Below are 22,088 nucleotides of genomic sequence, written 5' to 3' on the forward strand. Positions count from 1 at the left end.
CTCTGTAAATCTCTCTGAACCTAGCCTACTATAATCCCAACCTCACCCTTCCCCCCACCCGGTATTGGAATGTAACTATCTTGTGTACTCCCTGTACCCTGTAATGCCAATAAAGGTTTCTGCATGTGTGTGTGGTTAGAGTGTTAGACCTGGACTCAGGAGACCTGGGTTTAAATCCCTGCTCAGCCATGGAAGCTAACTGGGGGGTGGGGGTGGGGGTGGCAGCAATGGCAAACCATTCCTTAAACATCTCACATATGTTAAAAATCCTGTCAGAGTCACCATAAATTTGGAAACAACCTGATAGTACATAACAGCAACCGAACACCAGAGGAATCTTTTAAAATTGTTGGTAGAGGTTGCTAAGGAGCTGATAGGAAAAGTACGCCCACCTGCCTCCCTTCTTATACCCCTCCCATGCATTAGTATGTTGCTGATGGGCTTTCATTATGATGGATAAAATGGAAGATAGTAAGACTAGTAGGGAAATGTTTGAACAAGCCAAGAATCTAAGCCTCCAGATTCTTATAATAAGTCCTTGTACCATAGGTTTGTTAGTTATGTGGCCAACCTAGCAGTTCGAAAGCATGCAAATGCAAGTAGGTAAATAGGGACCACTTCGGTGGGAAGGTAACAGCGTTCTGTGTCTAAGTCGCACTGGCCATGTGACCACGGAAGTTTGTCCTCGGACAAAACGCTGGCTCTATGGCTTGGAAACGGGGATGAGCACCGCCCCCTAGAGTCGAACACGACTGGACAAAAATTGTCAAGGGGTACCTTTACCTTTACCTACCTAAGGTTTGAAGGTTATGTTAAATTTTGTAAAATGGCTTTAAGTCATCAGTATGAGCAAGTACTATTCTGAGCATTCTTGCAATTTCAGTAATTTCTCTTTCTTCCAACCCCCCTCTCTCTTTTTTTGTGGAACAGGCATATATAAAGCATTTGAAAAAACAGCAAAAGGAGTTGAATGCTTTGAAAAAGAAGCATGCAAAGGTATGATTTTTTTAATGATTTACTTGGTATCTGTTGTTAGAAAAGAAAAAAATATTGTTGTGATATAGCGTAGCACATACATACAAAGGCGAAATTACAGTTCATGTAATATACAGTAGCACTGCTTCATTAACTGTGGATCTGTCTGAATAGCTAAGTAAAACAATAGCTATAGGAAATACGAGTTGTTGGACATAACTGGACTTTGTGTGGGATCCCCATCTTTCTGGTGTGTTGCTGTTGCTAAGCCACTTCAAAAACAACCTGGCACTTTGAGCTCTGTCGAGAACAATTTTCACTGACATCCAAACTGTAATCTTTATTCTTTTTGAAACTCATATAAAGCAGAACTGTTATAATCTGTTTTATTCCCTGAAAGCTTTTAACTTTCTTCCTCCATGAGGAAAAGAATAACCAGAAAGGAATATAAGAAGCATGGGATGGATGGTGCATTTGAATTTGTGGCCCTTTGTAGAAATGAATGGTGTCTTGGAGGAGAATGCGAAAAGAAATTTTATACAGTTTTTCTTGGAGTGTTCCACCTCCTTTTTTCCCCCACAGAGTTTCAGGCAGCTCCTAAATTGTATTGTGGTAATGTCCTCACATGATGACTATATATGACTTTAAAAGTTCCTTAGAGAGGAATCCTATATACAGTATATCTCCTCAGAAAGACCTCCCAGTGAGTCCCCCTGATGAATCTGATGTCATGGTGATGCTGTTCAGATTCATTTTTCTCTTAAAATTTCTCTGGACCAAGAATGTCTGAGCCTTGTTCTCCATGAACATCACAGGCCAGCTTTTCCAGCCACGTTTTCTTCCTCTTGGGAGGGATCGTTAGAATGGCCTCTGGCCTGGACTTTAAAAAGAACAATGAGCTTTACATTTTCATGTTCGGGTTTCAAAGTGCTGACCAGTACTCTGCTTGTTTAGTGTGAAAAGCACTATAAAATTCTCTTTTAAGGTTTTGTAAAAAGACTGTATTAAATTAAAAGTAAAATATTTTTATCATCATTCAAAGCTGTTTAATGAAAGGAGATCTACAATGAAATTCAGAATTAATAACCTTTAAATACTGTATCTTTTATATGATAATGTTATAATAAAGCTAACTCAATAAACATAATTTAACAAAAGACAATATGTCTGTCCTATGTATAGGCTATGATTAAGGATTTGTACAGAGTGCCCCATAATTTAATTCTACAATCTGCTTGCCAATAAATAAAGTGTAACTCTTACTCCCCCACCCCCCGACATTCAGTGTTTATGAATGAATACTTGCAACCTCAAGGCACAAAGACTGTTAAGAATAAGAAGATAACATGCAGATTTAGTTTTGTGATAGCATACTTTTCTGTTGCAGGAACACAGTATTATGCAGAAGTTGCACTGCACACAAGTTGACAAAATGGTGGCACAGTATGACAAAGAGAAATTAGCTTATGAGAAAATCCTTGAGAAGGCAGTCAAGAAAAAGGGGTATGCTTTTTTAAAATGGATTGCAGGTCTGCTTTAATTTTGACTATAAATCTCTTGCATTAATTAACTTCTTTGTTTTGTTCCTGGTTCTCACTTGAATCACTGTTTGTTTCATGTAAACATTAAACGAGTATTTCACCTGCTAATAGAATTCAGGAGAGTAAGCTGAATTGAGGCCAAGGATTTGTCCAGTTTCTCAGCCCTGACATTTGGCTGGAGGAAAAGGCTGATGATAGCCAGGCCTTTCCAGTCATGGATCCTCGATGGGATTCACCCTTTGTTCCTATCAGCTTCAGCCAGCGTAGCTGATGACCACAGACAATGGCTTGCAGTCCAATAAACATTTAGGGATCTCATGGTTGGGAAAGGGCTTCAGATGACTCTCAGAGCCCTCCTTGGTGAAAGACATATTTTTGGAGTAATCTTAATAATCTGTAACTTTCAGAGGGCTATTCTACTCCTATTGTGAAGCAGGGTAAAGCGGCATAACATTCTAGAGCAGTGGTGTTGAACTGTGGCCCTCCAGATGTTCTTGGCCTTCAACTCCCAGAAATCCTGGCCAGCAGAGGTGGTGGTGAAGGCTTCTGGGAGTTGACGTCCAAGAACATCTGGAGGGCCACAGTTCGACACCACTGTTCTAGAGAGAGAGACTTAATTCTTACATTTATTCTCCATTTTTGAGGTCACTGTGACAAACCCAGACCTACTGGGATATGCCACACGTTAACTAAGCTGCCACCAACCATTCCCTATAAGAAGTCACACAGACCAGGGATGGATTTTTAAACAAATAAAGAACAAGGTTTATTTAAAACAACACACAGGGAAAATAAAATGATTAGGTGAATAAGATATAGTAACGTGGCTTAGTCTCATTCATACATGCATACAGTTTGGTTCACACAGAACCCTTAACTTGAAGCACAGACCCTGAACCTATCAGTTCTGGCTAACCAACAGACACCTGAACCTATCAGGTTGGTACTCTGACACACAGTAGTACCCTGTCTGACACACAAACTCCCACACCAGCTTCTTCTTCCCAGCTGCTGCTTCTTCACATCCCAGCGTCTTCTGAACTTCACCACACAGGCTTCACATATATATACAGTACAGCCCCTCCTCCTGATGTCCCGCCTTCCACTCCCCATAGGATGGAACTTTCCCTCCAAACCCATGACAGCCAGGTAACATCAGTGCTCTATGTAACACCTCCCCTCTTTATAAGTTGTTTTGTAGGGGGAAAGCTAAGGTGCTTTTTCCCAAAAAACAACCTGGATAAAACACACAACAACAGTTATACATACAATATCATACTTACTTATACTTACATTCTAAGTTAACCATATCAATTAGGCATTTAAACATTTACCATATACATTACATCAATTTACCTTTATTCATACAAACCAAGTTCAAAAACCCAGGTACATTTAACTTTTTGTCATCAATATATATACATAGTCCTTGTTTCTTTCGCCGTCTTCAATCTTCAGGTCTTCTTGACAAGGCGTCAGCAACACAGTTCACTGACCCTCTGACCACCTTCACTTCAAAGTCATAGTCCTGCAGATTTAAAGCCCACCTCATAAGTTTGCTATTGTGGGTTTTCATTGTCTTTAACCATTGCAATGGTGAATGGTCAGTGCACAGAATAAAATGTCTTCCCCAGATGTAAGGCTTGGCCTTCTGGATCGCGTAGACTATGGCCAAACACTCCTTCTCCACGGTTGCCAAATGTCTCTCACCTTTTTGAAGTTTCCTACTCAGGTAGGACACTGGATGCTGGTCACCATTCTCATCCTCCTGGCACAGAACTGCTCCTACCCCGCTGTTAGATGCATCGGTGTAGATGATGAACTCCCGGTCGAAGTCTGGAGCACGCAGCACTGGATAGTTGATTAACGCCTCCTTCAACCTCTGGAACGCCTCCTCACAGTCGCTGGTCCACGGGATGCGGTCATCAGCCTTCTTCCTCGTCAGATCGGTCAGCGGAGCCGCAATCTCGCTAAACCTCGGGATGAACTTTCTGTAGTAGCCCACCAACCCAAGAAATGATTTGACTTTTTTCTTGGTGTTGGGTCTGGGCCAATCACGAACAGCTTCTATTTTGGCCTCCAGGGGTTTTATCACTCCTCCCCCTACCATGTGACCCAAGTATTTTATTTCTGGGCTACCCAGCTGCAGTTTGTTCTCTTTGCAGAGCCTAGGCCAAAGCACTTCCTCCCCTGGGTCAAAGTGCCTCTCCCTGGCTTCCTGGTCATCCCCAGCTTTCTTTCTGACCTTTTGAGCTTGCAGGGTCTCTGCTGCTAGCTCTAGGTTTCTCTTTAGGTCATTCCTTAAAGAGTCTATATCTGTCACAACGTCTTGTGGGTCATCCTGGGTGATCTGCTCCCAATTTTGTTTGATCAAATCAAGGGGCCCTTTCACCCTTCTCCCAAATAAAAGTTCAAATGGACTGAACCCGGTACTGGCTTGTGGCACTGATCGATAAGCAAACAAAAGGGATTGCAGCTTCTGGTCCCAATTGTTTGGATTCTCTGCCAAGTAAGCCCTAATCATGCGCATTAGAGTCCCATTGAACCTCTCAGTCAACCCATCACTTTCAGGATGATAGGCAGTGGTTTCCTTGTGCTTAATTCCACAGATTTGCCATAAGCGTTTCATGAGCTTTGATGTGAACGATGCTCCCAAATCTGTGATTATTTCTGAGGCAAATCCCATCCTGGACATATACCCCACCAAGGCATCTGCCACTGTGTTAGTTTCAATGTTAGTCAAGGGTATGGCTTCAGGGTACCTCGTGGCATGGTCCACAATGGTGAGAATGAACCTGTTCCCCCTCTTTGTGGCCTTGGGCAAAGGTCCCACAATATCCACCCCTATGCATTTGAACGGAGTGTCAATCACAGGCAAAGGGCACAACTTTGCTTTGGTCCTGTCGCGGCTATTCCCCTGCCTTTGACACACATCACATTGTTTACAGAACTCCCTGATCTGCTTCCCTATGTCAGGCCAGTAAAAATTCTGTGTGATTCTCTGCTGTGTTTTGTTCACCCCTAAGTGCGCAGCAAACATGTCAGAGTGCCCCCTTTGTAAGATCATGGGGCGATACTTTTCAGGTACCACCAGCTGACTTCTGATCCCATCTCCCCCTTTTGAGATATTCCTCAGGGTCTCTCTATATAAAATCCCCTTTTTCTCCAGAAATCTCACTGGGGTTTCAGGTGTTAGCTGGGCGTCAGTCACCTGTTCAAAACACTTTTGGAGAGTGGCGTCTGCCTTTTGCTCCTGTCCAAATCTGCTGTCTGTGGTTAAGGTTTCCACCACAGCTTCTGAACTTCCCCCACCTGCTTCCGTCTCTGGCTCATCATTACCCCCTTGAACTGTCCCCGTGGTGGCTTGTGAACGTGTAATCACTAGCACCCGTTTCACATGTTCAGCCAGGTCATTTCCCACGAGCACGGCTGCTGGCAGAGTCGATGAAATCGCTAGCCGCCAAACTCCCCTCCAGCCTTGAAAGTTCACAGGTACCTCCGCGACTGGCAGTGAGATTACCTGCCCCTCAATCCCTGCCACCTTCATGCTCTCATTTGGGATTACATATTCCCTCGGAATAATATCTGGATGGCACAGGGTCACCTGAGAACAAGTGTCCCGCAGCCCCCGATACTGACGGTCAAGTATTCCTACGTCCACCCCTGCTGTCTCAAACAACTGAGAATCTGTTCTCACCAGCAGGCAGCGCCTGACCTCTACAAGAGGACCATTTTCCTCAGCCTGATCAGCAGATGTAGCTGTTCCAGATTGAGTAGCCATGGCAACAGGCTCCCTCAGTGACAATGAGCCTTGCTCTTTCTGGACACAGAACACAGCTTTTGGCTTGGTTCCACTCGAATCCTGAGGCACAATTCCTTTTAGCTGCTTTAATTTCTCACACTCTGAGATTAGATGGCCCTTTCCCTGACAGAAATAGCATTTTCTGCTATATTTTGAGTCTTTCTCATCTTGTTTTGGTTTTCCCTCCAAAATCTGAGGTCTTGGTTTCATGTCTGAGGGCTTCCCTTCACCATGGGCCCCTCCCCCTTGCTGGTTTTTCCCTGATCCCTGAGAGTACTTGCTGTAGGTTTCTTTGGGTTTTCCTACAGATTTCTCCTCACCTAAGGGCTTTCTTATCTGGTAAATAAAATCTGCGATCTCGGCTGCTTCTGCCACAGATCTTGGTTTCCTTTCCCTCACCTGGAATTTCAGTTCCCCATGCAGGACTGAATAGAACTGTTCCAGCGCTATCAAGTCTTTGAGCTGCTGAAAGGTCTCTGTCCCCTCCTGAGATAGCCATTTCTCTAGCAGCCTCACCAATTGAGCCCCCACTTGGGTAAAAGTCTGCTCTGGTTTCTTTGTGAGGGACCTGAATCTTTGCCTCAGCTGTTCCGCATTTATCCCATGTCTTGCAAACACCAGTTTTTTAAACTCTGCAAAATCTCTCATCAGTTCCTGTGGCATCTCTGAATAAACCTCAGCCAGGCTACCACTGATTAAAGATCGCATGATGGTCATCTTCTCAGTTTCCCTCACTGAGAAGTCCACAAACGCTCTTTCCACTAAGGAAAAGAACACCTCAGGACAATCTCCCTTGTGGTACACAGGGAATTTCTTCAGGTCAGCTTTAGACAATTGGCCTCCCTCAGAATCCCTATTGTTATTATTGTTCTGGTTCCTCAGTTCCAATTTTCTTAATTCAAACGCCATTCTCTCTCTCTCCAATCTTTCCTCCCTCTCCATTCTCTCTCTCTCTAATTCAAATTGCCTTTGTTTCTCTCTTTCCCTTTCCTCCACTTCAAATTGCCTCATCCTCAGTTCATGCTGTTGGGCTAGGAGTATTTTTCTGAGTTCTGGGTTTTGTTCTCCCGTGCTGTCACCTTGCACTGAGCCAAATTCATCCTCAGAACCTTGGTCTACCTGGGGGTCTTTCACTTCACCCATTTCTGCCATTTGGCTTCGAGTCAAGGGCATAATCCCCCCCAGAACAGGCTGCTTTAAAAAGTCAAGCCTCAAAATAAAACGACCACTTTTTTTTTCTCTTTTGCCTCAGAACCAGCTTTCCCTATAGATTGCTGCTGTCCTTCAGCACTACTTGCAACTGTAGCCAGCCGGAGTCCACCCCCCTCTGCTGGGCCTCTCAGCAGGCAGGCTAAATCACTGTTACTATACAGTTTTGCCTCAGCTTTTTTCCCGCCAAAAACAGGCTGCCTCAGAGCTCCCTAATCTAGCCCCCAATCTGAGGTTACACGTTCTTCTACTAGTGCACCCCCCCGTGAGGCACACCTAGAAGATTACCTACGCGCTCTCAGATTGTCCCTGACTAGACCCCCCTTGCTCTGGGCACACTTGCCAAGGCTTTGCTGGACCGCTGGACAACTGGACCAGTCGTATCCCACACGCTGGACACCAATCAATGTGACAAACCCAGACCTACTGGGATATGCCACACGTTAACTAAGCTGCCACCAACCATTCCCTATAAGAAGTCACACAGACCAGGGATGGATTTTTAAACAAATAAAGAACAAGGTTTATTTAAAACAACACACAGGGAAAATAAAATGATTAGGTGAATAAGATATAGTAACGTGGCTTAGTCTCATTCATACATGCATACAGTTTGGTTCACACAGAACCCTTAACTTGAAGCACAGACCCTGAACCTATCAGTTCTGGCTAACCAACAGACACCTGAACCTATCAGGTTGGTACTCTGACACACAGTAGTACCCTGTCTGACACACAGACTCCCACACCAGCTTCTTCTTCCCAGCTGCTGCTTCTTCACATCCCAGCGTCTTCTGAACTTCACCACACAGGCTTCACATATATATACAGTACAGCCCCTCCTCCTGATGTCCCGCCTTCCACTCCCCATAGGATGGAACTTTCCCTCCAAACCCATGACAGCCAGGTAACATCAGTGCTGTATGTAACAGTCACCTCCTCTTTGAGCTGATCAATCTGAGTCTTGGTTACAGTGCTTCATAATATAGATGATAGCTGACAGTAATGAATGTTGTAATAGTTTTTATTATGCTTCAAAGTGTATGAGACTTTCTAATTGTTCTAAAGTAGTCAAATTCTTTTAGTTCTTTTAATGTGATTTGATTGAATTTACTCTTGCCTGACATCTGTTGATATGGAGTAGGTTACCAACAAACAATCTCTCTCTCTCTCTCTCTCTCTCTCTCTCTCTCTCTCTCTCTCTCTCACACACACACACACACACACACACACACACACACACACACACACACACACACACACACACACACACACACACACACACACACACACACACACACACACACACACCTCCCCACAGAAAATATAGAGGCTAGCAGTCTTAGAAACTTTCTCCATGGCACATTAGTTTCCTTTGCAGAAATTTCCACTTTCAGTGTTAAATGGTACAGCTGAGACATAGGTTGATTTTCTGACTGAGAACTTTGTTCAAAGCTGAGTGGGAGGTGGCTTAATAGTGACACTGTTCTGACTTGAAACGCATACATATGTGAGGCTTGTATTATAAGACTGAGGTCTACTTAGGTATCACACTGGGTTGGGTTTAATGAATGCTGCATAGCATATACAAAAGATATTTGGAAACAAACAAAAGTGTAACCTTGTTCTCCTAATGGCCAACATTTTCTTTTTAATTGAAGCACTTACATATCACAGAAACGCAACACACAAACCGTTTTCCAGTGTAGCAAATGGAGCTACTCCTAGTATACTTCTGCCATCTTGGATTTATAATATAAGCTTATTGGTTTTATTGTTTTAAATTTATAAACTGCCCAGAGTAGACCTTTGGTCTAGACGGGCGGGATAGAAATCTAATAAATAAAAAAGGAGAATCCAGTCAAGCAGCTAGTCATATTTAATACCAAAATTTAGTCTTTTCCATAACTAATGTAATCATTTAATTCTACTCTGCTTTCCCTCAGAAGGTAAACTATTTCTGGGATAAATATTGAATGCTTAAATTTAGTAGACCTCTTTGGATTACAGCAGGGGTTGATGTATGGAAAACTGAGGCACTGGGGGAGGCTTGCCTCTGTGTACCAGAACACATGAGGTCGTAGCCAGTTGCTGGAGCCAAATAAACACACCTACTAAATGAGTGCATCAGTTGTATTAAGAGATTAAATGGGTCTGTTCTACTTGGAACTAACAACTGGATCTAGCACATATTGTTTGTAAATATATGATCAATAACCCCACAAAAAGGTTCAGTGCAAATTTGCACGTATAGAAACCTATGCGTATGTGAGACTCTGTGCTAAAGGCTGAGGGTGTGGCAAGCACAGGTTTCCTTTCTGTGCAAAGACGCATACAAAGCTAGTGTCATCACTTTTCAAGTTGTTGTCCTTTTGTTTTCATCATACTTCGGCAAGGATTTCCTCTTGCATGGCAGAATCATAAAAATATAAGAGCCTTGCTGGATCAGACCAAACGTCTGAGTGATCCACCATTCTGTTTCTGACAGATGATTCTAGAAATATCACAAGCCAAGCACGAAGATGATGTCCCCTCCTAGCTGTATTCTCCCAGCTGTGCCAGGGTGTTCCATTTCCTTTTTTTGTTCTAAAAGCCATTGATGAGCGCTAGCTTTCTCTGTGAATCTCTCCAATCCCTTTTAAAGTGACCCCAGCAAGTGCCCATCACCTGATCTTTTGGCAACAAATTCCATAAATTAATTGTGTGTTGTATGAAGAATTACTGTGTCTGTCCTGTGTATGTGGCCAGCAGTATATATAAGCTGCATAATTTCTGGGGGTGGGGTGATATAATTATACTTTTCTGCACTAACAGATGGTCTAAATGCCTAGTGTTCCTGAACAAGGGCTTCAGCCAGATCCTACAAATGCCGTTACATGTCCCAGGGTCTCAAGAGAATTGATGCACTCGTATTTCTGTTCACAGATGCTGATGGGTTCAGATTCACAGATTATTGAGTAACATACTTCTTCAGGGCAAAGAGAAAGGAGGAAAAAGTATCCTGACCTCAATGCATTTTTTTAGAATCTTGTCATATGAGGGCTAATCTAGTTTAAAATGGAACCAGATAGTCTTGGCTGTTCATGTGTCTTCCCATTACATACGGACAATGTTGGAATAAGTATAGCAATGTCGTGTTTATAGCAATGGTGTAGCCATTCTCAAGGCTTTTTTTGGCCACATCCATAAACACAATATGAAAGAAATACATGCCGAATCATGATTGTATACGTTGCATAACAAACCTAAATACTGGTGGTTTGTGAAAAATGGTTTCCAGTCTGTGTTCCTCTTCAAACGTGCCAGGACCCCCCATGGGGCCATATGACTCTTATTGAGAATTGCTGGTGTGGGCTACAGAGTTGGGAATAGGCATCTTGGCCTCCCTCACAGAAAACTAAGGGAGGCCAGGGTGTCTAGTTCCAACTGGGTAACCAGAGAGGATTGGCCATCCCAGTCTCTCCTGCTCTCTGTAAGTGACCAATTGTAGATTGTTACTCTTAGGTCAGTCCCACCTTGTAGCATATTTCTATTCTAGGAAATAACTTTGTGTGTGTGTTTTGTTTTTTATCATCCTTTGTCTTCAATGGAAGGCTAACTGTTAGGGTGCCTCAGATTGGCATCCTCAACACACTGGCACACATAGAAGTGAGCCATTGGCCTCTCTATTCAAGTCCAGATGTTATCCTGTTTTATCCTGAATGGGTTTCTTAGAACTGCAAACATATTTCCTCCTGTCCTACCAGGAATGTCATGAATGATTGCTCCTAATTTGTAGCTGTAAGCTCAACCGTATTGGCTTTCTGCACTCAACTATCTTAATTACCATAGTTTCCTATGTAGATTAGGTTGCTCTGAATGATAGCAGGTGTATGGAGGCTAAAAGAGCTGGATGTTCTCTCTATCTTCTCGCCATCACCTTCCCTCTGTCTATTCATGCACTATCCCCAAACCCAGTTCGCTCCCAGTACTGAGGTGGAGCTGGGATAAAGTGCCTCAAGGGACAGGGAGCAGAGAGGTAAGGTGGAGGAAGATTCACTTCCCACCCACCTTTCTCTTTCAATGTAAAAATTGGATATCTCCCCTGTACATGCAAGCTTTGCGTGAATGTCGCAAACAATAAACATACCTGGCAGAATCTTCTCTGCTTTGGCTCTGAGCCTATGACATTGTGCTGAACTTATTTACAACTTTGTTTTACAGACAAGTCATGCTATATTATGAAGACCTTTTCATGCATTATTGTATGAAGTATGTTGTGTATTTATGGCAGTGCCTGAAAAGAGGCTCAGGATCATTTATTCACATTTGAGTCCTTCTTGTCAGTGATGAAGTGGACATTTTAATTAGGGTTAGTGGCTTGGGAGGTTTGACTTAAATAAGCAATTCATTTCTATAAAAAAAAACAACTACATTGAATTGTATTTTTAAAAATCTATAAGTGTTCTTAATATTTACTATAATTAATATAAGTAGTTACATTCTATGCATTTAATCAGTATGTTTTATTTAGATACTAATGTACTCACAGTTTAAATACTTGTCTGAAAATTGCATTATATATCTGGAATCTACTCTTAACATTTAAGGCAGCATAAAGGTTAGGGGAATCAAATTCTGGTTTGTTTCTAGGGCTTCATTGGTGCCTTCCAATTGTTAAACTCATGACCCATGACTTTGCAAAGCCAGCTATTGTCTGAAAACAGTATCAGTTATTAATCCTCTCACTGATCCGAAGGGAATGCAAGTTATCTCAGGATTTTCTGCCATTCTTAGTACGGCCCTTGTTGGAAAGAAAACTAGAAGATAAAAGTTGCAGTGTATATTCATAAGTTAAAAGAGTATTTAATATTCTTTGAATAAATATATATGTTTAAATAACATTCTCTGCCATAAGCCCCCAAGCAGTGTACAAGCACAAGCAAAGTATAAAAAACTATGATAACAATGACAAAACTAAAATATACAGTATTTTCAGATATCTAAAAACACAGATTTAGATAACTAATACTGACCTGAGAATTTGGGGAAGGACAAAACAGCCATCCCCAACTCAATTAGAGATGTTAAATAGGGGAGGGGGCCTTTTTCATTTTGATTGATGGTTATTGCTTGATGTCCACAATGATTTTGTAGGGAGGGGGCAAGAATTACAGAACAAGAGTGGTTCTCCCTCCTTTCTTCTTTTCCTGTTTTCCTTTCCATGACTAATTTCTTGGGAGTTTTGCCTGCTCTTGGGAGTTCACAACTACATGGCAGTTAAGCAGATAAATTTCACAGGAGGAGAGGTAGACCTTGCTTGAACTGGAATCCTTATGAACCACCAAAATGCCTACTGTCAGCTCAGTTGACCATTTTGGTAAAGACTAGGCAAATTGTTCTGTAAAAAGTCAAGATATACGGTGTACACATACTTGGAATGAATCATGACAGGGCTGCATGGTCTTCAAAACAATATTAATGGAGGACTAGGTGGTGCCTTTATTAGACCATTAAGAAAATAAAGTCCCATAGTTTTCATGGCTGATGTAGAGGTTCTTGGATGGAAATAGTTGCAGTCTACAAGGGGCCTGTGGGGGAGAGGGTGCAACTTCAAAGCTCTCCTCCAGCCAGTATTTTGGAATTCGTCACCCACTTTTAAACACCTGCTCCTGCATTTGTGTTACTTTGAAGACCATGTGGTCTTGTCCTGATTTCTTCTGAACTATGTAAGATACCGTTGAATGGCCAGTCATGACGTAAGCTGAAGATCAGTGTGAGTCCTGAATATCATGGACTCTTGACACCAGATAAGTAGTATTGTATGTTAAGGACTGCACCCGGCAGGTACAATTATTGATTTGGCTTTAATTTGATTAAAATTGGCTGTTCCTGGTAGTTTAACTAAAAACAATTTTTTAACCCCAACTCTGATGGAGGCTTGCCATGCTTCTTGGTCACCGTGTTTCCCTAGCCAAATAGAAATTCTTTGAGTTTCAAAAGAAGGTAGAAGGAGGAAATGAGTGGGGCTCAGGGTACTTGGCTTCCCTTTGTTTGAGAGTATGGTGATAAATTCCAAAATACTGGCCAGAGGCGAGGTTTGAAGCCACAGCCTCCTCCCCCCCCCGCCCCTTGCAGACTGCAACTGTTTCCATCTAAGAAGTTAACCTGGCCTCTACATTGCCCATGAGACTTTGGGACTTTAATAAAAGCATATAATTTTGGAAATAACCACAAGAAGTTGATGCACAGCACTTGGTTTCTTGTATTTTGCTTTATTTTCTTAATGGTCTAATAAAGGTATCACCTGCTCCTGCATATGTACTCAGAATGTGGGTCTTGCTGTCTCTCACTTGCAGAGGAGAGTGATAATCACTCTTCTCTTTACAGCAAGATTTATTTGCATAAGAATGTTTTTTAACCCAGAGACGTCTTGCGAGAAATCTTGCAAGATTGTGTGAAAGTTTTGTGGTCTTCTTTTCTGACATAAATGCCAAGCTGCATCACAAATTTCATACAGAATGGCCTCTATCCTACACATGATTTGTTTGGAAAGTGCAGAAGAAATGCTAATTTTCACAGGAGTCTTAACAATTCCTTTGAAGAGCGACATCTTTCCTCTGCCTGCGTCACCTGAAAAGGACAGAGGAAATGCTGAGGTGCCCAGAACGATTGCAGTTGTTGTGCAGGATGGTGTCTTTGCTGTGCAGGGTTCAGTGGAGAGGGCTTTAGGCAGCATACAACTGGTCTATTTCCTATGCAGAAGAACAGGTGAAAATCAACCAACCAATCAATTAATGAGAAAATAGAAGGCTCAGGGCTTATTTTCCTGGGAAGCCAGGAGAGGTTACTAGTGTGAAGGGAAGTTTCAATAGATAGTCTCAGCATGACAGGATTTGAAAGATTGCCAAAAATATGAAATTTTGCATGGACTTGTCGCATCTCTTAATTCCCAAAAAATAAGATTAGTTACCCCATCACAGAACACTAGTATGTGCATGTGGTGCATGCTCTCAGCAGCTTAAACATTGACTATTTAAAGTATTGTTCATCAGGAAAACAGGCTAGCTCAATAAACTGGGGCTGGGAAGTGTGCACATACAGAATACAGTCATATTGCCAATATGCATGGAATACATTTAATAAACAGCCCAGTCTCTCAAAATGGCCGCAAGGATGTCACATGTACACCATTCACTCTCTACTGGCAGGAGGAAGGAAAAGTGAAGAATGAGTCGGTTATCCTGGATGGCTTGGAATGTTCTCCTTTCCCAGAGTTTAACAAAGTGTAGATTTTCCAAATCCCACAATTCTAATAACGGAACCAGTGGTCTGAGACCAGTGATCTCTTTCCTTTACATGGAAGTTCTTAAGGAAACAAGAACACTATTCTTTTTTGTAGAAAATATCTCCTGAGACAGTCCCAGAGGCAGAGCAGGTTAATTAAACCATTAATTTGACATATTTGATTTCTTTTTCTTTCCTTCCTCAAATGATCTATGTAAAAACACATGTAAAGCCAAAAATTACAAGTATCTGAAACCTCAAATTTAATCTATTTGTACATTCCCTTTTTAGTGGAATAATTGTTCTCCATTATATGGCATTTATTTTAGAGATCAGTAAGCAAACAATATATAAATTGTAAGTCATGAATGAAGGGAATAATGTTATTCAAATATGTTTGGTATTTGATCATCCTTTATTGTTTGTTAAGAAATGTTGACATGGGGTGTTTATATGAATTTTTTGTTTTGTTTTGTTCAGAGGAAATAATTGCCTGGAGGTGAAAAAAGAAATTGAAAATAAAATTCAGATACTAACTTCAGATCATAAATCTAAGGTAAGAGATGTAGCTGTTTCAATAATGGTCCTGTGTGTGGATAGGAGCTTTTAAAAGTGGCAAATTACCTAAGAAATAGGAAGAAACACTGTAGACCCATCCAAAGGAAGGTGAACAATAAAGTCTGAAATGTCCAAAGATCTTCACTGAGAAGGATGCATGCATAGTAGCGGCATGCCTTTTCTGCCACCTGGACTGATCCTCAGCCTCTGATGGAAGAAGACAATATATGACAAAGATGGAGTCATTCAGCCACTAAGTCATCAACCTGCAGTCAAAGCTGTATAACCCACCTCATTTGTTGTGTTGAATGGGATCCAGTCTTCCTTTGAGAACACCTCTGTTTGTAGAACATTCTCGCAGGCTGAAAAATGAGATATTTTTTATTCTCCCCCTTCTGCCTGCAATCTTCTGAAAATATGTTCCATAGGACTGGTGCCCTATGTAGCAGCGCGGGAGGTGACATTGGGTGTTGCAGGGAGAAAAGTGGAAAATGTGGAATTTTCTCTCCGCGCCTCCCCAGCTTCATGGAGCCACATAGCCTTCCATGAATGGAGAATCAGCTCAGGACCTAGAACACTTATTTTGTTTGTCCAGTGCTATAATTCTGCTGCTATGAATACTGGACACATTTTTTTTAAAAACCAGGAATATCTGTTGGCCATATACTGTATTCTTCTTTCAGTCAGTTCTTCAAACAAGTTTTTTTTTAAATCCATAGTGGTGTAGTCAGTGATGCTTTTCTACCAGCAGGAAGTGGACTGTGAAAAGATTAAAAATTAGGCAGAGTTTAACTTTCACTGATTCTCACTGCTTACTATAGTCTTCTGTGCTGTGTCCCATACAGTTCCAGAAGGTCTCCCAACTCTCAGGAGCACCTGGTGAGAGCAGAAACCTGTGCCTGCAGCATGTGACTGGGTGGATGGGAGATCAGCAAAAATTGACAGTTCTTCCTTGCAGAAGCAGATAATTGCTTTTATTTTATCACAAAGACATAATTGGATAGAACCCAAAAATGTAAATTAACAGTGGAATGTGTCATTGCCAGGAAAAAGGATTCAAGTCTGTAGGGGTATCTGTTTTGCTAGAACAGTCCTATCCATAATATGCTGGTAGATTCCTCTAGTGTGTGCATATAAAGCATTAAAGAATTACACTCTGGCTCTCTGCCTATAATAATCTCCGATGGCATATTATAAAGCACAACAGAGAAGGAGAGGGAGAAGGGCCTTCTTGGTCTCTTCAGTGCTTCCATGACAGTTTCCATGTTTTGTCTGAAAACTGTTCTTTTGTTGAAAAATGTCTTGCAAGGGGTTTTGGTTTTTTTTGGCTTTGTTTGCATAATTGGCTACAGAATAGGTCCCTGAACAGCCTGCCTTTACAGGATGAGTGTAGAATATACTGACACAGCCCTGCTTTCCCCAAGGTAAAAGAAATTGTGGCTCAGCACACAAAAGAGTGGTCTGAGATGATCAACACACACAGCGCCGAAGAACAAGAGATGCGTGATTTGCATCTGAGCCAGCAATGTGAGTTATTAAAGAAGCTACTAATTAATGCTCACGAACAGCAGACCCAGCAACTAAAGCTTTCGCATGACAGGTGGGTATGTCTATGCTCTCTTTCAGGCAGGGCACTTCTCTGGGGCTGGAAATTGATTCAGCTTCTTTAAGACCAATGTGAGAATTCTGTCAAGAGCTCCAGGGGATTTCTTGTCTTCCTTGGGAAATGTTTGCTGTGCCTCCTCTTTGCATGCAAGGTTAAAGACAAGCAAAGATGTACATCCCTAACATTAGGAAGGCACTCAGTTCAATTACCTGGAGATTACTCAATGTTTGGGCCTCTATAAAAAGAGCCTTACAGATTGCAAGCATCAACTACATTTGGACATTAGTAGAATTGGCAGATACTTCCTTGATTCAGCCAATCTCGAAGGTAGACTTTTTTTTTAACCTTTACACAATCTTGCTTGTCGATTAGGGATGGACATTGTTGGTGGGTCTGAGGGCCAGGTTTCTGCCTCAGGACCTTGTGAGACTTACAGAAACCAACAGAATTGCCAAGGAACATGGAAAAGGAAACCTGATGTGGCTCTAAGTCTACTTCTAGTTTTGAAAAAAATGGGTCTTTGGGGGATTAAATAGTGTAGGAAGACCCTGTGATCTATGTAAAAGGTGAATCATCACCCTTTGAGGCTGCTGGCAGCTGCTATTCACCTTTTTATGTTAAAAAGAGAGAGGTGACAGAAGGCTAAAACACTAGAGGACTGCATAGGGTAGCTTTAGGGCTGACCTTTGCCCAATCATGTAATAGATGAATAAAAACACATTAATTAGCAGAGGAGAAAAACCATGTATACCTCATTTAATGGGATATATTTAGTAATATATCCCATTCACCAATTCATGAAATATAAGTTCTATGCTTGGCTTCTGCAAGTGAAACAACAACAACTCTTATGATTGTTATTTTTAAGCCCCTTCACAAAGGTGCTATGAGCAAGAAAAGTGTGATGTGCATGGGAATCTAAAATTTCATTTTTCAATTATGGGTATCTCTCTTCCCCCCCCCCCCCCCCGGTAATATTTTCATTTAATTTATTTCTTTGCCTGCAGATGCATCCAAAATTGCACACAAAGTGGTCCTCTTTGCTACAATAAAATATAATAATCACAAATGATAAGATTTAAACTGGGCCATTCTTGTTAAACCATGCCTAGATGTTAGCGTGCTATGATCAAATCTAATTTTTTAAATAGCTTTTTCATCCTACTCATGTTTCTTGTTCCCTCTCAATATCCAATGGAATGGGTGTATTTTAACATATAATTTTTTTTTGTACCATCAAATCGCCCCAACTTATGGCGATCCTATGAAAGAGATATCTTCAAAATGTCCTATCTTCAACACCCCTGCTCAGCTCTTGTAAACTAAAATCTGTGGCTTTCTTTAGGGAGTCAATCCATCTCATATATGTTCTTCCTCTTTTCCTGCTGACTTCTACCTTTCCTATCATTATTGGCTTTTCCAGAGAATCCTGCATTCTCACAATATGCCCAGGTGGGACAGCCTCCATTTCAACATTTTTGGCCCCAGAGATTGTTCAGGCTTGATTTGATCTAGGACCACTTGTGCATCTTCCTGACAGTCCATGATGTCTGCAAAGCTCTCCTCCAGCACTACTTTTCAAACAAATATTTTTTTCCTGTGAGCTTTCTTTCCTGTCCAGCTTTTACATCTATACATGGTGATTTCAAATATGACAGTGTAGATCATATTGGTCTTGGTCTCCACTGACACATCTTTACATTTGATTATCTTTTCTAGTTCCTTCATTGTTGCCATTCCAGGTCCAACTATATAAAATGCATACTTTTAAAAAAGTAATCTTCACTAATCTTCTATGAAAGATTCTTTTCAGCCTTTCATGTATTCCCTACCAATTCTATTGTGATTCCTCTTATGACTAATTCTTTGTGCTCTTTGGAAACTGTATCATCTCCTGTATAATTGACAAAGAAGAGGAAAGTATTCCCAAATAATGAGCAGGATGAAATTGCTATGCCATGTCTTCAGTTAGATGTGCTATCCAGCATGCATCTGTATCTATGCCTAATTTTTCCATTTCAAGAAAATTTTTCTTACTTTTTTTTTCCCATGATGAAAGAGAAAGGTGTGCAAATGATTCTTCTGTTAAGTTTTATAAGTAGCTGAGCTGTGATTCTGCTCTGCAGTTGTAGAACAGAAACACATTCATGAAGTCAAGGCAAAGGCAGAATCCAGTTCAGTTGTCTATTGTGTAATCAAAAATGTCAGTGTCAGGCATTCTACTATTGGTGGAGGAGTTCCTTTGCAATGTATTGATGAGGTTGCCTTTCATCAACTTGAGTACAGGGAGTTATCTTGGAACATTTCTGGAGAAACAGAATATTGCTAACACAAATTCTTGAACAAGTGTTTGTTTTTCTTTCTCAAACACCAAATAAATACAGACTTGGCAGATATGTGAAAGGGTGTGTGTTGGAAGTGGTATTGTTGAAACAGTAAGATCTGAGGATTAAATCCAATTGTGAGTTCTAAATAACATAAGCGCAGTTAAGTGGATTTGTATAAAGGTTGACTTTCCAAACTGTGATTGATTGGGTAGATCTAATTGATTTGGAACTGACAATTGGTTTCAGGCCTAAAGGTACAATTCTATGTGTTTCTACTCACAGCTAGGTTCAGTAGATTTAGAGGATATAGAATTGTTCTCTGCATATCACACACTGATATTTTGCAACTATCTGAAGCTAAAGATGGATTCATACTCCTCTTTGGCTGACTGCCTCATTGTTTCATCATGTGAAGACATATATATCAAATAAATGAATCTCTCTGTAGAGAAGGCTGGATTTCTTGCAATGAAATGGTCACAGTGTGAGTGACCAGGTAACTCTTATCTGGATCTTTATGCAATTATTATTCTTCTGTTTGTGCATTCACATTTGCATGAGCATGCATAAAATGAGAAATTTCCCCCTCTCTGAGGAGCACAATAACCACCTGGTCATTCAAGCAAACACATATTTCTTATGTATTCGCGAAGGCTTTCATGGCCGGGATCTAATGGTTGTTGTGGGTTTTTCGGGCTCTTTGGCCATGTTCTGAAGGTTCTTCTTCCTAATGTTTCACCAGTCTCTGTGGTCGGCATCTTCAGAAGACAGCAGTCTGTGTTCTGGTGTAGTTTTCTTGGGAATGGAGTATTTATGGCTGTGAGGTAGGCTTTTGTCCTTTTCAGGAGATGGGTGATTAGTGTGTCTTATTGTGGATGTATTGTTGTGATAAGGAGGACAGTGACACATAATCTGTGCCGGCCACAGAGACTGGCGAAACATTAGGAAGAACAACCTTCAGAACATGGCCAAAGACCCCGAAAAACCCACAACCACCACCAGATATTTCTTACATGAAAGTATTTTTTTTCCAGAGGATTTCATGGAGAGAAACACAGTAAATTTAGCAGGATTCTACTGAACATGGAAATAGGATGTTTTTCTTCTGGTCAGGTATAAGAATTTACAGAGCTTGGAAAAGTTATTTTACCAGACTACAGAGTCCCAGAGTCACCCGGTGAACATATTTCATGATCATGCTGCCTGGGTTATTCTGAGAGTTGTAGGCCAGAAAAGTTATTTCTTCAAATTTAGGAGAATTTGTCACTAACTATTCTGATTGTGCAGCCCGATGTATTCTAATGTATCTATTCAAAACTCCACCCCAGTGAGTTCAATGTGTCACAAATGCATATAACAGATTTGGGGGACATGGAGCCCTTCGTATAGTTTCAGATGTTCTCTGCAACCATTCAGTTTAGATAGCAAGATGGTCTTCTCTTCTATGTGGGCCCACACATGGGAAGGAGGCAAATGGGCAGGGTGTTAGGAAGAGAGAGGAAGTTATCGAAAGAGAGGGTGGCAGAAAGAAGGCAATATGACTTCCTGCTTAACACTGATCCCACCCCATAGCTGGCATGTGGCCCCCAACAGATTATTCCCAAGAGGAATCAATCCTTGGAAGAAAATAATTTGGTGGAAGATTTCTCACCCCTGGTCTCTAACATTAAAGCCCAGTTGTCATCATTTAATAACTCTTTGTAACATTTTTTAGAGAAAGCAAAGAAATGCGTGCCAACCAAGCAAAAATTTCTATGGAAAACAGTAAAGCCATAAGTCAAGATAAATCTATTAAAAACAAAGCGGAAAGAGAGAGGTAAGTACAGCTCCTCTAGGGGGAACTCTCACTAGTTGTTCAGTAAGAACCAACGTATATCTATTTTATGTGGAATGATTTATATATTTAACTATATATATTTTGGCTTTCTTGTAAGCAAAGATCGGTGCTTAGTTCCACAGGTGCTCTGTGTTTTAGTATTGCTTTTTAAATGGAAAAATAATGTAGCTTTGTTGCTCTGCAGAGTATGCCAGTATGCCATCAGTTTAAAAATGTGTAGATTTTTGAAGATAAAATGTATCTGGTTCATGTCCACTTTGGATGGTGTGGATCAGGGAAATGCCCCCCAAAACCAAGCAGATTCCGGACATCTCCCTTGTTGCCATGGAGCAATCCAGTTCCTGGACTTTTTTTAATGTGCAAAGTTTTACATCATGGAACTGGGAATATTACTGTATCTTCTTTGTGACTAAGTATGTGTCTAACAGTTCAGAACTCTCACACATGTGAGAGACAAATATTACTGTTGTTGCATCTATGGTAATAGGGGTTATTCTCTAGAGAATAGGATGTTTCCACTCCTGTTCCCATGTTGGGAAATATAATAATAAATAATTGTGTGCCATCGAGACGTAGGGCAACCCTTTTCCTTGGGACCGGATGCCCTCACTAGTTCTTTTTATGACCTGTTTCTAAGCAGATAAAAGCATAGAAACCCTTGCCATTGTTACTGAGTTTGCTGGGTAAGAACGGTTGCTGTTCCCACTTTGGGCACCTACCAAGGCTGAAAAGTATAAGTTGTTTAAGGCCTCAAATGAAAGCTATTTTATTCATCTAGTTATGTTAATATTGAAGTCATTATTTGAAGAAGATAAGAGGGACATTTGAATTTCTCGACAACTTGATAAAAGAAGCTGGTTGGCTGTTGCATTTCATAGGTTCTCTCCTGACTCTGTCTTCCCAGCCATCCTGTACAATAGGCAAGGCTGAGACAGTGACTAACCCAAAGTCAGTCAGGAGAACTTAT

General features: G+C 41.2%; 1 protein-coding gene across 14 annotated transcripts in view; it reads left to right on the forward strand.

Annotated features, from left to right (window-relative positions):
• The window catches only part of PLCB4 (phospholipase C beta 4), a 354,479-nt gene that overhangs the window by 322,560 nt on the left and 9,831 nt on the right, over positions 1–22,088 (forward strand). For all 14 annotated transcript variants that reach the window (XM_073003183.2, XM_078388138.1, XM_073003175.2 and 11 more), the window contains 5 exons: positions 931–996; positions 2,363–2,478; positions 15,274–15,349; positions 16,776–16,951; positions 20,999–21,100. In XM_073003183.2, coding sequence (XP_072859284.1) covers positions 931–996; positions 2,363–2,478; positions 15,274–15,349; positions 16,776–16,951; positions 20,999–21,100 — 536 coding nt within the window. The remainder of the gene's footprint in view (positions 1–930; positions 997–2,362; positions 2,479–15,273; positions 15,350–16,775; positions 16,952–20,998; positions 21,101–22,088) is intronic.

The sequence above is a fragment of the Pogona vitticeps genome, chromosome 1, assembly GCF_051106095.1.
Source record: "Pogona vitticeps strain Pit_001003342236 chromosome 1, PviZW2.1, whole genome shotgun sequence".
NCBI lineage: Eukaryota > Metazoa > Chordata > Lepidosauria > Squamata > Agamidae > Pogona > Pogona vitticeps.